This window comes from Melampsora larici-populina (assembly GCF_000204055.1).
Source record: "Melampsora larici-populina 98AG31 unplaced genomic scaffold MELLAscaffold_2, whole genome shotgun sequence".
Lineage (NCBI taxonomy): Eukaryota > Fungi > Basidiomycota > Pucciniomycetes > Pucciniales > Melampsoraceae > Melampsora > Melampsora laricis-populina.
The window spans coordinates 3574923-3591737 of record NW_006768766.1 but is presented as its reverse complement, the minus strand read 5'-3'; the positions used below and the strand labels follow the sequence as shown (position 1 = coordinate 3591737).

Here is a 16815-nt window from a genome sequence, read left to right as displayed (position 1 = left end):
TGGCACTTGTCGAGTTCGTTTCCATCGGTTTGGGATGGTGTACTATTGAAAGAATTCTCTCCTGGCTCTTCATCTTCAACTTCTTCCTCCTCAACTTCCAATTCCTGATTATCTTTGTTGGGGTCGAAATTTTCATCATCTGAGTCTCCATCAACTACAACAACTGATGCTATATTATTAATTTGTGATTGAGTTTGATTAAGAAAACTAGTATTTGCACGCTTTGCAGACTTTGTGAAGGGGTTGGACTGAGATGACAAAGTGGAAGACTTGGGTTTCTTTGAAAGTGGAGCTTTTGATTTCTTAGAAAGGGGTCTACGTAAAGTCATTTTGAGATAATATGATATATCTAAACAAAGATAGTGGCTAGAGATTTATTTGATAATTCAGAAGGTGGTGGTCTATCGAGCAAAAGTGAGAGGAATTTGAGGTGAGGAAGATCTCATGAAAGAGCAAGAGAGCGTGAGTGAAGGAGGAGACATCAAGAGACATTTCCCAACTCTCATTTTTCTCCCTATGTAATAGAGTTTTGGAGGATATTGGGGTAATATTGGACAAGATTCTAGCCCAATGGATAATGGATGGGGCCCAAAAATTGTCTAATGTATCAATATCTTTAGCGTTGTTTATGTACATATTGTACTCTGCTTTAATGTTGCAATGTAGCGCAGGGGGCGCAGTTTTGATCAATCCCATAGCCACTGTGGTGAAAAAATGCGCAGTGGTCAAAATCAGAAAACCCACTACGCTGGGGGTAGGCGCAGTGGGGAAAATTCTCAAAATCCCCGGCGCTTGGCCACAGCGCATGCGCAGACTGCGGCGCGCAGGGTGCGCTGGAAGTCAACCGTTGTCTAGATCTTCTTTGAAATCGTTTATGAATTTTGTATGTACTTACTGCATCTGCACGAAAGCTTGTAATTTTTTTTTTTTTTTTTTTGGAAAAGCGCAAATTTGGCCCCGAAATAAACTTTACCCGAAATCGGGTGAGTGATCCGACACCCCATCCAGCGCTTCGATGGTTTTGAGCCAATTGTCAGCTCAAAACCATCCACTCATCCAATCTCGTTCGACTTTCTTAACTCTATTATGCCACAAGAAATCGACCTCAAGCGTGAATCAACTGCAAGCAGCAACGACCTCCCCAAATTTGAAATCGGGGATGTCAGTTCTTTTCCTTTTTTTTCAATTGTTTTCCTTTCTTTCTAATTGTTCTCTTTCTTCAATTGCAGTATTTACTGACAACTTTGTTATCATCCTTTCTTTTCTAGTTTATAGGACCACTACCTGCACCAATCAAACGTGCACGAGCTTTCGTATGCCATCTCGACTACCTCCTGTACTTCAACCACGGAGGGAAGAATCCAAAGTGGAAATCACATCGATTGAAAAACGGGAGTATTCCGATCCAAATCTCGCCCGATATGGATCTGACCGCCTTTGAAGTCCAAGTGGCCAAAAGCTGTAGCACCTCAGATATGAAACACCTTGGAAAAATGATCACCGAAGACCGCCGTGCCCAGGCTCTTGGAATTGAGTGGTTTTGTTACATTCCATCTGTCCACAATTATCTCAAGAATGATAAGACTTTACTCAACACATCCAATAAATTCAATTCGTGGTGCGACACTGCCCTCAAGAATCCCAAGAAGAAACCTGCCGTGTCTCTAGTCATGCCGAAGCCTGAGGATCCTGTGGACATTGCGCAAAAGGCACGTTTTTTTACCATGCTCATATTTAATCTATTTTACTGATATCTTTCATTCTGTTTGAAACCCTTTTTCTTTGTACAATTAGAATGCAGCGCTTGCAAAGACTCTCCGTGGAATACCAGCCACTATTGATGCAACTGGTGCAGACAATCATCCCGGTGTGAGTTTATCCACACTGTGATCCTTTAAAAACTCAAGCTTACCATTTGCTATGTGTGGTTCCAGAACATGAGCGATGTTAGTGATGTTGATCAGTACGAGGTTGAGTTGGGTAGGTTGAACACGGTTGGCAATGTAGATGCCTCGATCGATCGACACATCCGCACGTACCAGCTACCAAATGACAACGATGTCTATGTTTTAATGACTGCTGGGAACCGTGAGAAGTGGGCAAGAGCACTTGTGAGTACGATAATATTCAATTCTGGACTAGTTTTTTCAGCTAACTTTCTCGATCTTCCAAGGTTGACACAACCATTCATGGTGTGTCTTTGACCAGCCCACCATCTTCCATACGAGAAAGCAAGCGCGCACTCAACGTGAAAAGACGTTGAGTTGGTGTCTCCGGGACTTTTGAACCCCAGCAGACTACTAGTACTGTGCAAGGTACTAGTACAGTGCAAGTCGTTCGTGGTTCAGCTACGATGTCTGAATACCTCAACTTCATCAAAATCGAAGATTCTGATCGTATTTTGGGGATTTTGACCAGCAAGAAGATCAAAGACTATCATAATTTTTCAGGTGGAATCACTAAGGAGGAATTGAAAGATTTAGGGTTTGAAATTGGCGAGATAAGAGATCTATTGGACAATGTGATTAGATTTGATGAACACCTTTCAATGGATGCTCATTAGGTGTCTCGACAAGTTTTATAACATTTTCTTTGTGATTCTCTTAAAATGTAGCAGAAGATTTTGTGATAGTTTATTAGTGATACTCCTAAAATATAGCAAGAAATGTACTAGTTTATTAGTGATACTCCTAAAATATAGCAAGAAATGTACTCTTTTATCTGCAATCCTCTTAAAATCAAACCTGTAGCAGCGGCAGAATTGAAAATATGATTTTATTGATTTTAACACAATGCTTTTGAATTCGATTGAGGAGTTCAAAAGTTAGTTTTTGATCACCTCTGACTTGAACTTCCATCAGATCAATCGATTGACTTGAAATCCAATCAGAGGTGATCAATTTCAAGTTAAGGAGAGAGTTTCTGGACTGAAGACACATGCTATGTTCAACTGTGAAACAATGAATAAATTTACAGTTTATATTCTCCTTAGCATGATATCTGACACCTTATCATAAATTCATTTAATGTAAGATACAAAAAGAGAGATACACATCGAGAAAACAATAAGAATTGATAGAGACGATTCTAATACTCTTCATACATGTCCTCTGGTAAGCAATACCCAGAAGCTTCGTATTCGGCCACTAGAAGCTCGGGTGTGACAAATTCCAATACAGTATCTCGAATCGGCCAAGTCGCATCACTGCCCGACTTCTCCAATATCTCACTTCTCTTGAAGTGGGCTTTGATTACCAAGAAGCACATCTCGATCGGATTCAACTCGGGGGAATTGGCTGGTAAATATACTAATCTGACACCTTCAAAAGGAAAGGTATCAAAGTCAGTGTCATGATGTATTGATGATTGAGAGTAAACAAGCTTACCAGCAATTTCACAAAGTTCTTCAACACGACCTCCCTTATGAATTGGACAGTTGTCCATGACCAAGATTGAATTTTCAGCTGGATAAGGATTCATCAAGGGAAGCTGTATTGTTTATTTGTGGATTAGTGAAATGATCGACTGAAACGATGTTAAGAAAAGAAACTCACCAGCTGAAATTCCAAAAAGTTTTCAAATCGGCTGCGGTCAATGCTGCCTTCACGGACAGACATGGTTATCAACCCATGTAGTCCAATCGCAGGAAGCAGTGAATATCGTTTCGGGTTTGAACATTTGACCCAGCGCGTGACACGTTGACCCTTTGGCAACCGTCCGTTGACTCTCATCAAATCCCGCTCACAGATAGCACTCTCATCTGACAGGATCAGAGAAGAATAGAATTGAAAGGGATCAGATAAAATCAAAATGAAAAGATAGAAAAAGAAGTTCAAAACAATGTGTTACTCACCGGTGAATACAAGGTATTCAGCTGGGACGTTCTTCATGTCATCGATAAATTTCGCAGTCTTGTAGAAATCTTTGCAAACGTTTGAGGTCTTGGCCTTCTTGAGAGTCAGGTACAGGCGAGTGTTGAGCTCGAGTGAAAGTTCTTCACAAGATGCCAAGACGCCGGTTTCATCGTAGATCGCCTCCCGGATCTCGTCCAAGAAAAGAGAAGGCTGAGTTGCTACGAGTTCACTGATGAAGTCGCAATCTTCATCATTGAATATGAGAGGTGCGCCTCGTTTCTTGTACTCTAATGGATTCCTGATAACTGATTGGGTTTGTTGATAAAGTGCCATCCATCGGTGGAAAGTGGCTTCGCAAATGTTCTCGCCAAGCATATCTCGGATTTCGTCAGTTGAAAAGCCTTCAAGGCATTTGGTAACGGCCAAAGCCTTGATTGTGGCCGAGTATTTGACAAAGGGCATATGATGTTGGGTAGTTGAGTGAAAGATCAAGTTGTGAAGAGTGGTGGTGGTGGTGGTGGTGAGATCGATCGAGGTTTGGTGGTGGATGAGTGGATGTGAGCTGAAACCCATCGAAGCGCTGGATGGGGTTTGGATCAGTCCCCATCCAGCTGATCCGGCCTCGGGTATTTCTCGGATCGGGGCCAAATTTGTGCTTTTCCAAAAAAAAAAAAAAAAAATTACAAGCTTTCGTGCAGATGCAGTATGTACACTTACATATGTGCATAGGAGGAGTTATCCAACGGTTGACCACTCATCTGATCTGACAGGATCTGACCCTGCAGGCATGTCCGGACATGTGAGCTGGCTCTCCAATGTGGAACGGGCGATGGTCACCAGCTTTTCTCGGGGCAAGGATAGTTCATGGGGAGCTTCCAGGTGTTCAGTTAGGAACACTGAGCGTTCAGTAGGGGAAAATGAGCGTTCAGGCCCGCTCATCTCCTAGTCTGCCTGAGGCTTGACTCAGACGGATGAAGTTCAGCGTAAGGAATATTCTTCCAATTTTTCCCCTTTGTGGATAATTGTACGCTTTGGGGCCACAAAAATCACACAAATGCGACAAAATTGCCAAGATCTTTGGGCCCCCAACGTCGGGGGCCTTCTCCACGGGCACTGTGAGCATATTCAATCTGACATGCCGTCAAAACCTCTTACTCTTGCATCTGGGTATCAATTTGACAAAGACTTGGAAATTTGTAGGCAGGTCGATCAGTGACTTGAAAGATAATACCATCATGATAAAAATCAAGGATGTAAGGATCTACTGACGCGTTTAATCTTCCAACACCGACTTCATTTTCTTGCTCAGACTCGTTTGGTAGCAATGGTACCCACCCAGCCAAGACAGTATCCCCAGACTCATATGTAGCAGATTTGATGCATAGCAGTAATCCATCAGCTTCATGAGGGATCTCAACCTTCTTCAATGAATCATCGATTGAAGACCAAACTGTGACCGTAGTTGTTTCCTTGTTATTGGCGAGAAGTGCGCTTGTTAGGTCCAACGTGCCAGTCTTCGAGCATGTTGCAACGTAGGGCACAGGAACTACGAGCAAGCGATTCGGGCTCGAAAGTGACTGAATTTCCAACTCTTGAAGCCTCGTATCTCTCCAATAAAACCTTAAAAATGCGTAAATTAGTCGTTGTGAAGATTGTTAATATTCTCTGAGGCTTGTAGGTCTCAATTACCGAAAATCAGATTCGCAGTCGATGAAAGATTGATCTTTCCACTTTAAAACATCAAGTACCCATAGTACCCTGGTGTCCTCACTATAGATACAATCCAGTATACATCCCAATGGAACGACGGTTTGGAAATAGCCTAAGACGTGAGCCTTCGTACGCGATAAAATCAACGTGTTCAATCGTTTACCTTTGGGGTTGAAATGATTGGGAGTTAAGCCAGAAGAATGAAACTTTGATCAAAATCGTCATAAAGAGAAACAAAGAAGGAGAGATGCGCACGATCGCGGAGCCCAAGAGATGGTCTGGGAAAAGTTTATGATTTCGTACCTGGGCCACATGATTTGCTTGAAGAAGAGAACTGAGAGGTAAGAACCAAGCATCGTTGGCCTTTTGGGACAGGTCCCACCATCAGCCAGTCCTCTTCGAATCCGTCTGGCAAACCGTTACATAGATCGAGAAGCTCAGCACGCATGCACCTGTTTTTGAATCGACGATACTTCCTAGTTTCGGTTTTCGAGGCAGTTGTGAGATCATGCTGAGAGGGACACATTCCTGAGCATGGCTGATTGATCAAGTTAGAGCTGGTAGAAAAGTCGATTTGACTTTCATCGGCATCTTGAAAGCGCTCGTCTTGTTCTTCCGAATCACTAGACAAAACAAGGTCTTCAATGCCGCGTATCCGATCCAGAGTATCCGAACGCCGCTGAAAGGCATATCAGCTCAAGTAAGCTTTTTTCGCTGTGCTAACCAGGGACGAAAATCCGCTCAGCACGGTAAGAGCCCTCACTCACGGCTCTTTGATCACGAAGAGCATCGAGCCGACGCTTGGCTTGATTGAGATGATGATCGAGTGAGATCGATTGCTTATAAGAAGCCTGACGAGAACTCATGATGATTGAAGTTCAAAGTCTAAAACCAACTGAAAGGTGATTCAATAAGGCGAAGACAGCAATCTTGAAGTCGAATCAAGCGGAAAGATAAATTCAGTATTGATCGAGAGTTGAAGATACACAAACAATCAAAGAAATCTAAGAGTTCAGTTCTGAGGTTTGTGATCTTGGTCGGATTTTCAGTGACTTGGGCACTTTTCTTGACTCCAAGGCGGTCGTTGGAGCTGAGACTGAATCACCAAATGCTGCTTTACTGACGGAGGACGAGGTAGAGGGAGTGAGTGTGTGCATGAGACAGTGAGTGTCATCTGGTCTACTCGTAAATCGAGTACTGGTGCAGGGTTTGTGTTTCGGGTTTGAGAGTTTCGGGTATTGGGGTTTGTCCTCCAATTCCACCCTCCTCTCTCGTCCATGGTAGATGAGCATTTGTAAGCCATATGTTCCTTTCTAAGATGGAACTGCTGATTCACAGCAAAGATCAGGAGGGGTGATGGTGATGAATGAAGTAAATAAATTAGAATACAATTTGGTCTGATGATTCAATTCAGTCCATGTCACCGAAAGACTCGTCACTCCAGAATGGCTTAACCTAAATAAATTGTCAAGAGTTGATGTTTGAGTTCCTATCCGGATGTTAAACTGCTCCAAGATTCATCGAAAACCTTTCACATGACTCTCTTTCTCTCTTCAAGTTGCAATGAAGAATTCTTCAACTTCGATGAATGCAAATCTAATACGAACTATACTGAAGCTTCATCAAATTCGAGTCTTAGCTCGATATCATTCTTGTCTCGAAGAGTTACGTACGTGTTTTAATTCTATAGAATTGTGCATCTTGAAAATATGGTGACTGATTTTTAAATGTTGATCGTTATGAAAATAAGCCACAGGAAATACTGGTTAAAATCACTTTCGGGATGACGAACCCAATGGTCATGAACCATGGAGATGACAACTTTCACTTTGATCCATTCATAAATCAAACGCAAAATCATCTTCAAACCCAATGACCGTTAGACAGAGGAAGAGTGGCTATGTAGTGAAATTGAACCGTTGCACTGGAGAAGTATGGATTGAGGTAAAGAGGTAATTGAAGTAAAAAGAGGGTGACTGGCGATCAAGGAAAGATATATAAGGGAGTCTCTTTCGACTGGTCTTCTTCTTTCCCCAAGCTTCTTTTAATCCAGAAGAAGATATATATCTACATCTCAATATCTATCTATTCTTTACATTTGATATAACTCAAAATGCGTATGCAAGATTTTACTTGGAAGTTCCATAAGATCTCTACCGGTTTCACTTATCGTTAGTTTTATCTCTATATCCTTTTCTTACTTCCTTGAGAAGTTTTCAGTCAGATTGATGTTCTCTATCATCCTATTCGTGCGGTGTTTCTTTACCACTAGATTACATTGATCAAGCACCATGTGACGGTGTTGAGAAGCGTGGTACAGTCATCTGTTTCCACGGATTTGTGGGTTTTTCAATCTCGATTTTTTATATTCGTATTTCGTCTGTCTCTCTTTACTAGAGAGATTATTATTGTGGAAGTTGACTCGGTCTGATTTTTACCAAATCTCTTGTGATCAGCCTGACTTGTGAGTACTTTCATCGATAGAATTTTCGGTTTGATATGGAAGTTAACAACCTAGAAATTTCTTTTCCCCATTAGTGCCTATGGTTGGCGATATCAAATCGAAGAGCTTACCAAGAGAGGGTATAGGGTCATCGCACCCGACCAAATGGGGTCAGTTTCAAGCTCCCTTATGTTCTTAATTGTTAGATGATGAGGTGAACTAAACACTTTTGCTTGTGGTTCCTGCCTCAGATGCGGTGGAACTGTACGTTCAATGTTTTTCGAGTCGATCAATACCATGGCACGCTACTGATGTGCTTTTGGAGTAGGACAGCCCCGACGGTCACCATGACAAGGCTCCATATACTACACGAGCAGCCGGTAATGCGGCTATTGAGATCCTTAAGCATGAAGGCGTCGAGGGGAAGATCGTCGTTCTCGGTCACGATTGGTAGGCTTTACATCTTGACTTTTCTCCGCCATATAATCTCTCATCATTTGACAATAAATACTCATCCTTTTTCGCTCCCATTATCAGGGGAGGGCTTATCGCCTGGCGATTTCTTGAATACTATACCGATCGCGTGGCGTGCTTTGTCAGGTAAACAAGTAATTCTTCGTTATCCTCGTCCGACACGTGCTGATTCATGAAACTTTTCTTTCTGGGTTGTATCCCATGTAGTCTTTGTACTCCTCCCTCTCCAGCTGCACAGAAGGGAGAACCAGAGCCAGACCTTCGGAAAGTCGTAGAGCGCTACCCGACATTTGGGTACGCAGAAACATCAAATCGAATCATTGCACTTGCTGAGAACTGATACAGAGAGATATGTTTCTGCTTTCATTGATTAGGTACCAGCTTTGGCTTTCTAGCGATGAGGCTGAAGAGAAGATCAAAAAGAACATCCGAGAGTTCATTATGTTGGCTTTCTGGAACACTTGGTCTCCCAAACGTGAGATTGATGATGGCAAATGGGCCTATGAGGGAGAAATGGAGAAACTTTACGATGAGAATTTAGAGAAACTTAAGAAGGCTGAAATACCTGCTGATGTGAGTTTTAAACACGATATTCATAATTGTCGTCATCGTTTCTTGCCCTTCTCCTGAAGATATCTTATTGTTGATCTTTTTGCAGGAACTAAAAGAGTACGTCGAGGTTTTCCAAAAGAGAGGCATCAGTGGAGCCTTGAATTTTTACAAGGTGAACTTTCGCAAAAGATCCTCCTATTCTGCCTCACTTCCTGTCATACTGATTCTATGTTAACTACCGCAAAACAGACTCGACTACAAAATTACAAAGAAGATATAGGTTAGCTCTATATTTCTCGTTTGAGGAAGTCGAATGTCATTTGCTAAAACGATAAAATCCGGTCAGCGCTTGGGCTCCCTCAACAGTTCCCCGGTGGACCCCAGTGCCTGTTGGTATGTGCATCAACCGACAGTCTTTGAACTCTTTCACTATTACCCGTCGATAAACGCTCAATTGCCTCAAATACCTTTCGTCTAGTTGACCGCCGAGAATGATGGAGCGTTACCACCTTCGATGGTAACACCAGAACTCCTCCGTTTCTTGTTCCCTCATGGGAATATAGAACAAAAGCTGATGAAAAATGCCGATCATTGGCTTCTTCAGGTGAATGTTGTTCTTTTCTCTTCGCATCTTTCTTTTCAGAAACACTTGATTCCTTCATTGTTGCTGAAATCGGACTTGCTTTACTATCCATATAGGATGATCGAGTTCGCGGTGAAGTGGTGACTACGGTTGCGGATTTCGTAGATTCCCAAGTATGCGGTGTTCAAAAGTCGTCAGACCACGAAGTCTATATGCAACAAGAAGTTTAATTTGTTATGTACACCTTGGTATTTAATTTACGTACAAGCCCACGAGGCTCTGATCATTAACCAGCAATCAATGTCCCTTGGACAATCTATCACTTGTTTTATTTTGCCTGCAAAAAAGCAGACCAGCGACATTGAAGGCCCAGCTTGTGCCAAGAAGTACCATGGTTATTTTGCGATAATCCAAGGAGACCTAGCTGATTCAACTTAGACTCTATCATGATGACACAAGTAAGGAAGTTCATCGTGGTAATTGATGAAACACTTGTGTTGCTCTCCGAGGCGCCGAACAAGGTAAAATGTGCAACTGACAAGTGAGAAATCTGATTATCGTCCAATCTGTAAGACTAAGGAATTTTCATCCTCAACGCTGCATCGCGTCGACGTGAACCTCACGCAATGTATGGCCAATTTATTGCGTTCGCGGAAAATTTGGGTAAGAAAGACGTTCCTTGCGTAGAGGATCAACGTAATCCATCAGCTTTATTCTCTCTACCTTTCGTCTCATCACAATTCTCTTTGTATCACTCAAAGGAATAAGCAGGTAATTAGGACACAATGAAACATTTATGATTGAAATATGAGATATTCCGGTGAATGTACAATTGTTTACGTGATCTAACTGCTACTACGCTCTCATTGCGCTCAGAAGTCTCTCGTGCCTTTGATTAATTCCGTGCCTTCTTCAACCTCGGAGCTTAATCTATCAAATGTCGTCGATTTTCACCCAGGAGCATCTTTTTCAATCTTTGATGGCGGAAAGTATACTTTCTGCGATGACTTTGTGCATTGCTGTGGTAGGATGAAGTGAATCCTGGGAGCAATTTTCATGGTTAAAAGATTGTGCTGAACAAGCATAGTGGGAAAGAGTCTAGTCACTAACCCAATAGACGTAGTCATCCGGGTCAGAACATGGCACATGATTGCCATTGACATGATGTAGGCAGGTCTTGTTCGAAACTGTGAATCCATACTGGTGAGAAGAAAGTGTAGATTTTAAACGGTGTTAGCATATTGGCCACTGCAAGAATAGCGAGGAATCGATGTTGAGCGGATAATCAATTACCTGTCTCGGATCAGCAATGACATCCCTCCAAAAGCTTTCAAAGTCATATGTTCTGACCCAGCCTGAAGGTGTTGGGTTGTCGGTACTAGATTGCATTTCGGTAACAATACGCGATATGCCCTACAATACAAATGGATAGGCCTCAGAAAACTAGAATATCACAGGTCGAAAAATCCATTTGTTTCATCTTCCTCACCTGGTTGTATCTGTGGCTCAGCTTACCGATCAGCTGAACGTACTTCCCGGCGAGGGTGGCGGATTTTTTTGCCAGGTCAGAAGCCTGAGATTTAAATGTGAGGACCGTCTCCAGTGGTGCAATAGGTATGATAAAGAAGTCACAAGGAATTCTGAATCAAGAGGGGACAAGATCAGTGGATAAACCTTTGAATGAAAGGCTTCAACGGGCCCGTTTTCAACCCTCACTTGTTCACAGCGAGATCTTGCCTGGCTTTGGTGACTTGGCGTTTAAGCTCAGTGATTTCCTTGTCCACCCGGAGAAAAGCCTTATCCAAGACCCCGGGAATGCTGAGAGTAGAGTCGGCCTTAATAGCATCAGTCCATATCTGAGTGCTTTGGTTGATTCCGATCCACCAGAAGTGCAAAACATGACCATTTCCACGATTAATCGACCCATTACGAACATCAGATATATATTGATTTAACTGTGTACTGGTATCGGGCTTGTCAGTGTATGTCAAGTTATTGTTAGCTACTGCCCCGCCACTTGTTTACAAGAAAAAGTTTCAAGCATTGTAGATTAGTCGATCTTGATTGGCAATCTGCACATTCAGTCCGGATTACGTACTACGCGTAATCAAGGAGTGGGACTTTTTCTCCAGTCAGAAGACTACGTGATAAGTACTCCGCCCAGATGATCCCGTCCGAATATCTTCCTTGATAGTAAGGTGGACCTGTCAAGGTAAGAATCCGACATGAGGTGTAGGTTGGGTCTTACAATATGTGCAGAAAGCATGGAATAGAGCTTAGCCTACCTCTTAATGTTCCGGCGTACTTTTTAGGACGACGGTGAGCATTATCTGTAGGGGAATGATGGCAATCCAAAAAAGAAGCATGATTGATTGGAACAACAAGTGTACATTGCACTGGTTCCTTACCAGCCCAGCTAGCGCCAAAGACCACTATGCTGCTATATTCTCCTGCCGCCAAGCTATCCGGATCAAAGTGAATCAGGAAGGACGTGGGGGGTCTGGGCGATTGAAAGTCAGGAGTTTGGGGAAGATTCTGCTGAGGATCTGGAGTAGGTTCAAAAGAGGAAACATTGCCCAAAATCTGTCGTCTGGTCACGCGTTGTTTCTGCGCCCGGGAACAGGGGATCAAGTGATGAGTGAGAGCGAGATATCAGACGTCGGGTTGCAACAGTAAAAGATAGCGTCAAAGAGTCAGGCTTACCCAATGAGTAAAAGCACTGAACTTGCGAGAAAGATGATCAATAGATGTCTGGAATGGATATTTTGAGGAAAAAACAACATATTGGCAGTGAGGGACGGAGTATTGCAGACGAGAAAGGCAATGTGGCGAACGCACCAGAGAGTTGATAAGGACAAGTGACCACGGCCCACAGTCGAGCGACAAGCACCAGGTGAATATAGAGTCTTGTCATGAGAATGAGGAACCTCGTGACCGTATTTTCAAGGCGATGAAAGAGATTGGATTGGACGATCAATGTCGACTCGTGAGTGTTCTCCAATGTTGAGACATACGGCATCTCTGGTCACGGTCAGCTTAAAAGCCGAAAGGATGAATCGAAGATTCTCGATCTACAAATAAAAACCGTCAGCCTCCCCAAGTCCGCCTCGATATGGGCAGCGCTTCAGGTCCGCGAGCCGAGCTCATCCAATCCCTTGTAGAGCATCTGAGCTGCTGGGAAAACAGACTTGTTAAATCTCAAACCCACATACCTTCTGGCAACTTGGTATACATATAGTTGAGGCCCAATGGGATCACCATACAAAGCACCCGACAGACCCTTACAACTCTTTGATCGGCAGTAATGCTTCATGCTATGTAGATGCCAAAATCTTCATACCCGAAATTAGGCTTCTCAACATTCTCATGATCAACTCAGGCGAGCTCAGGAAGAAAACGAGCTAGGTTTAAACTCAAAAGATGCAGATCTTCAAAATTTCAACGGGGCATTCTCGTTTGCGGACACATCATGGCATTTTTGTGCATCATTTCTGCGTTTGTACCACTGCGGACTTGAAATTTACAGTCATTTAAGACGAGCTTGCCCCAAATTCCCCGCCAATTCGCTTGAGTTTTGCGGGCAATTTGGGGCAAGCTTTTCTTAAATGACTGTAACATGAAAGACTGCTTCGAATCACCTTCTAGACAAGAACAAGCATGAAAATTTGAGATGACCAGTTTGAATTGGATGCTTCTTGAGGGTCACATCAAACTTGAGCAGCCAGATAATCAAATGGACAGTAAAAACCATGAACATGAGATTCCAAATGATGTCGAACTCCGAAATAAGGCCTGGACCCGGCACCGGCACCAGCGGACGAGCCCGAGCCCGAGCTCGGGCGTTTTTGGCCTCAGAAATTCACCCTTGGGCCCGAGAGTAGTGTGCTTTTGGCCGGCCAAAAAGGCTGAAAATGAGGGTTTTGAGCAAATGCAGCAATGAAAGGGGATCTGAGAGGCCCAAAAAAGGGGCAATGAGACCCAAAAAGCAAAAAAAAGGGCTTCCAATGGCCAATATAATGTGCCGAAAATAATCAATTTTGTTTTATTTTTGTGAAATGAGATCCAGTAAAAACTTAGAGCACCCACTATCATGAGGGTGATCTATCGTAAATTTTGCGTTCCCGAGCGCGAAATTTGATCTTGCGTGTTTTACCAAAGATGGTAACCGCATGAAATCCACTATCGGATGATTTACCGTCTGCTTTACCTGGTTCCTACGATAAATCAGGGTTTAAGCTTTTGTAGATTTGAACAAGTGCGACGCAAAATTTGATGCAGTCGTACGGACCGCAGGTCTAAAACAGGCCCATAGTGGACCTGTCTGAATTTTAGTGTTAACGTAACGCTAAATCACCTTGTAACCGCACCCATAGTGGGTGCTCTAACCGTATGAAATCCACTATCAGATGATTTACCGCCTGCTTTACCTGGTTCCTACAATAAATCAGGGTTTAAGCTTTTGTAGATTTGAACAAGCGCAACACAAGATTTGATGCAGTCGTACGGACCGCAGGTCTAAAACAGGCCCATAGTGGACCTGTCTGAATTTTAGCGTTAAGGTAACACTAAATCACCTCGTAACCGCACCCATAGTGGGTGCTCTTACTGAGATACTCAACAAAAACACTGAAGCAGTGAGATGTGGTGTTTTTTGGGATAAAATCCTAGGGTAAATAATTGTCTTGACCATGATAAAAATAAACTACACCCTACGGGGTGGCTAGCGGCTACACAAAAAATGAAAAACTGACAACACACAATGTAAAAAAATTGAAACTGATAACTATAGATCAACACAAACATAACCACAAATATCATTTAAATAAATCTGAAAAAAGAAAGCACTTTCTGTCAAAAAACATCTTTTGAACCTGACAAGATGAAATTCCTAACATAAAAAATAGATAATAAGACAAAAAAGAAAAAATACCACACAGAAAAAACCGCCTGTAAAATAAAAAACCCATAACTGAAAAAATAAAACAAAAAAATTCAAACAAAGGGGAATCTGGGAGGGTGGGCCACAAAATGACACAATCAAGATAGACAATAGAAGCTTATGAGGTCAATAGCAAACACAATGGAATAGAATCGGAAAGCAGTAAAGAACCTATAACATAATCTATGGATGAGTGGTAAAATAGGTAAATGAAAATCTGACCCGTCAGTTACATGTTATGTGTAAAATAAGTTCCAAGTTCCTCTCATTCCATTCCGTTAAAAACAAGTTTCCAACATGGAATATTTTTGCTGTGCAGCGCAAAAAAAAATTATACTTGGGCCAGGCCAGGTTGCCCACTAAAAAACAAGAGCCCGAGTTGGCTTTGATTTTGAAGGCCGGGCTGGGCCGGGTCCAGGCCTTACTCCAAGACAGAAACTAAGAAGTATGTATATACATATACGTCTGCACATGTGACTCGTGTGCCGCAGCAAATTCTCTCAAGGGACTTGTTAAGTTTGGTGCCGCAGTTGTGTAAAGCCATGTGAATTATGGCTGTGACCCGGCCCTGAAAGTTCAGAGCCGGCCATGGGGTGTGGCCTTGCCTCAAAGAAACCTGAGAGACTTTCAAAATGGTTCAGGGGCAGGCAGGGCACACCCTGAAAATGAGGCCTTGGGGCCAGGCAGAGCCCGCCTTAGGTTTTAGGCACAAAAACCACAGGTTGTACAACATGGGATGGGCTTTGAGATCATCGATCATGTGGGAACTTTGGAAGTATGACTCACTGTGTGAGTTTTTGGAGGAGTGAGAGTTGGTAGCCCCAGTGCCCAACCCGCCCAAGCGCCTTCAGGGCGCCTTTGTGAGTATCAACACGTGAGAGCTTGTGGCCCTGGGGCGCAGACTGTGAGCTCTCCAGAGGTTGTTGGGCAGGCGGGGCCAGGTCCGGGTCGCAGCCCTAACGTGACTACAAAACCCCCCGGGACAGAGAGCAACAGAAGTCAGGTAGAGGGGGAGCTAACTTAACAAGTCCCTCTTGGACAAGCAAGTAGTCAAGAGAGGGGCTATGGCTTATACATGAAATTTTGTGTGTGAGCCAAAATTCTTTTGGCTGGGACTTTTTAAACCCACAGTAGGTCCGTCCCCTGCAAATAAATATCCTCTGGACCTAAGAAAGGCCTAGTGCGCCTGCTGAACCTACACATATTGGGTCTTTTGAATTTATTTCTTGGGTTTCAGAAAGTTCTAGAAACCAGACTTGAGAAATCAAGTTTTACCCATCTTGCCTGGTTTGAGGTTTTGCCAAATTGAACAGCTTTTTCAGGAATTGTGGTGTTTTGTTTCCAAACTCTACCCGCTCATTACTCTGCAATGTATGGGTCAAATAAGGAGTGAGATACATTCAGATGTGTAGAATTGGCAGGCACAAAAGGCCTTCCTTGGGCCCAGAGGATATTCATTTGCAGGGGATGGAGCTATTGAGGGTTGAAAAAGTCACCAGCCAAAGTTTTTTGGCTCACACGCCAAATGTCATGTATAAGCAACAATTCCCTCTCTCAACTCCTTGCTTGTCCAAGAGGGACTTAGGTAAGTCAGGTGGGGATGGCTGTTTAAAAACCTGGTGCACCAGTGCACAGAAAAATGGCAGCAAATTTTGCCTTGCACTCCCTGTGCCAAGGGTGTGTCACACCAGGCCTCCGGATAGCTTTTATAAAAGGTACCAACCAAAAAGGTATGTTTTTGTTTGAATTTTTGGTGATGTAAGCAACAAAAAAGGTATGTTTAGAACACATTGCCAGTGTATCATACCAACATTGAAGGAAGCCATTGAGCTTTCCCAGACTAGCTTTGATTATGAATTGCTCAGCATGCCAACCTGTCAGGAATTATTTCCAATCTGTCAGGAAGCGCTTCAAATTTGTACACGGTTGCAAAAAATTCTAAACTATTCAAAAACCCTGCCATCTGCCCAGCAGTCCCAGTAGGGGTTGTGAATTTTATAATCTCATTCTCAGATGCATTTTTTCTTCTTGTGATAAATCAACACGTCAAAATATGGTGTCTTACAAATCTTGAACTTCAAGCAAGGCCCATGCGTCCCTACCTAGCTGGTGTTCAAGGTCTACCACTGATGTCCCGTGTGAGCTGTGTCATATTGTTGATGGCCAAGACTAAGCATTGATGGACCAGGGTACCATCTTCCATCAATACAAGATTTGCAAAATTGGGGTAAGAGTTGAGGAAGTTTTGTAATCTTCAATT

At 43.0% G+C, this 16815-nt stretch overlaps 3 protein-coding genes across 3 annotated transcripts; 1 reads left to right on the top strand and 2 right to left on the bottom strand.

The window, feature by feature from the left end:
* Window positions 1-5063: 5063 nt before the first annotated feature.
* Window positions 5064-6430, bottom strand: MELLADRAFT_89372 (uncharacterized protein; the record flags this gene model as incomplete). The annotated part of the gene is made up of 5 exons (XM_007404430.1): window positions 5064-5070; window positions 5124-5474; window positions 5544-5727; window positions 5868-6243; window positions 6332-6430. 5 exons carry the CDS (start codon window positions 6428-6430, stop codon window positions 5064-5066), a joined length of 1017 nt encoding a protein of 338 aa, XP_007404492.1.
* Window positions 6431-7677: 1247 nt separating this feature from the next.
* MELLADRAFT_102079 (putative epoxide hydrolase with esterase/lipase super-family domain) lies at window positions 7678-9846 on the top strand (the record flags this gene model as incomplete). Its single annotated transcript, XM_007404488.1, has 14 exons — window positions 7678-7735; window positions 7837-7904; window positions 8021-8028; window positions 8103-8177; window positions 8259-8271; window positions 8336-8457; window positions 8545-8607; window positions 8689-8775; window positions 8856-9054; window positions 9140-9205; window positions 9283-9313; window positions 9380-9426; window positions 9512-9637; window positions 9733-9846. The coding sequence occupies 14 exons, from the start codon at window positions 7678-7680 to the stop codon at window positions 9844-9846; spliced, it is 1077 nt and encodes a 358-aa protein (XP_007404550.1).
* A 739-nt stretch (window positions 9847-10585) lies between these two features.
* On the bottom strand, window positions 10586-12530 carry MELLADRAFT_59333 (uncharacterized protein; the record flags this gene model as incomplete). The annotated part of the gene is made up of 7 exons (XM_007404429.1): window positions 10586-10714; window positions 10910-11029; window positions 11106-11256; window positions 11333-11632; window positions 11715-11820; window positions 11902-12162; window positions 12455-12530. The coding sequence occupies 7 exons, from the start codon at window positions 12528-12530 to the stop codon at window positions 10586-10588; spliced, it is 1143 nt and encodes a 380-aa protein (XP_007404491.1).
* Between the last annotated feature and the right edge of the window lie 4285 nt (window positions 12531-16815).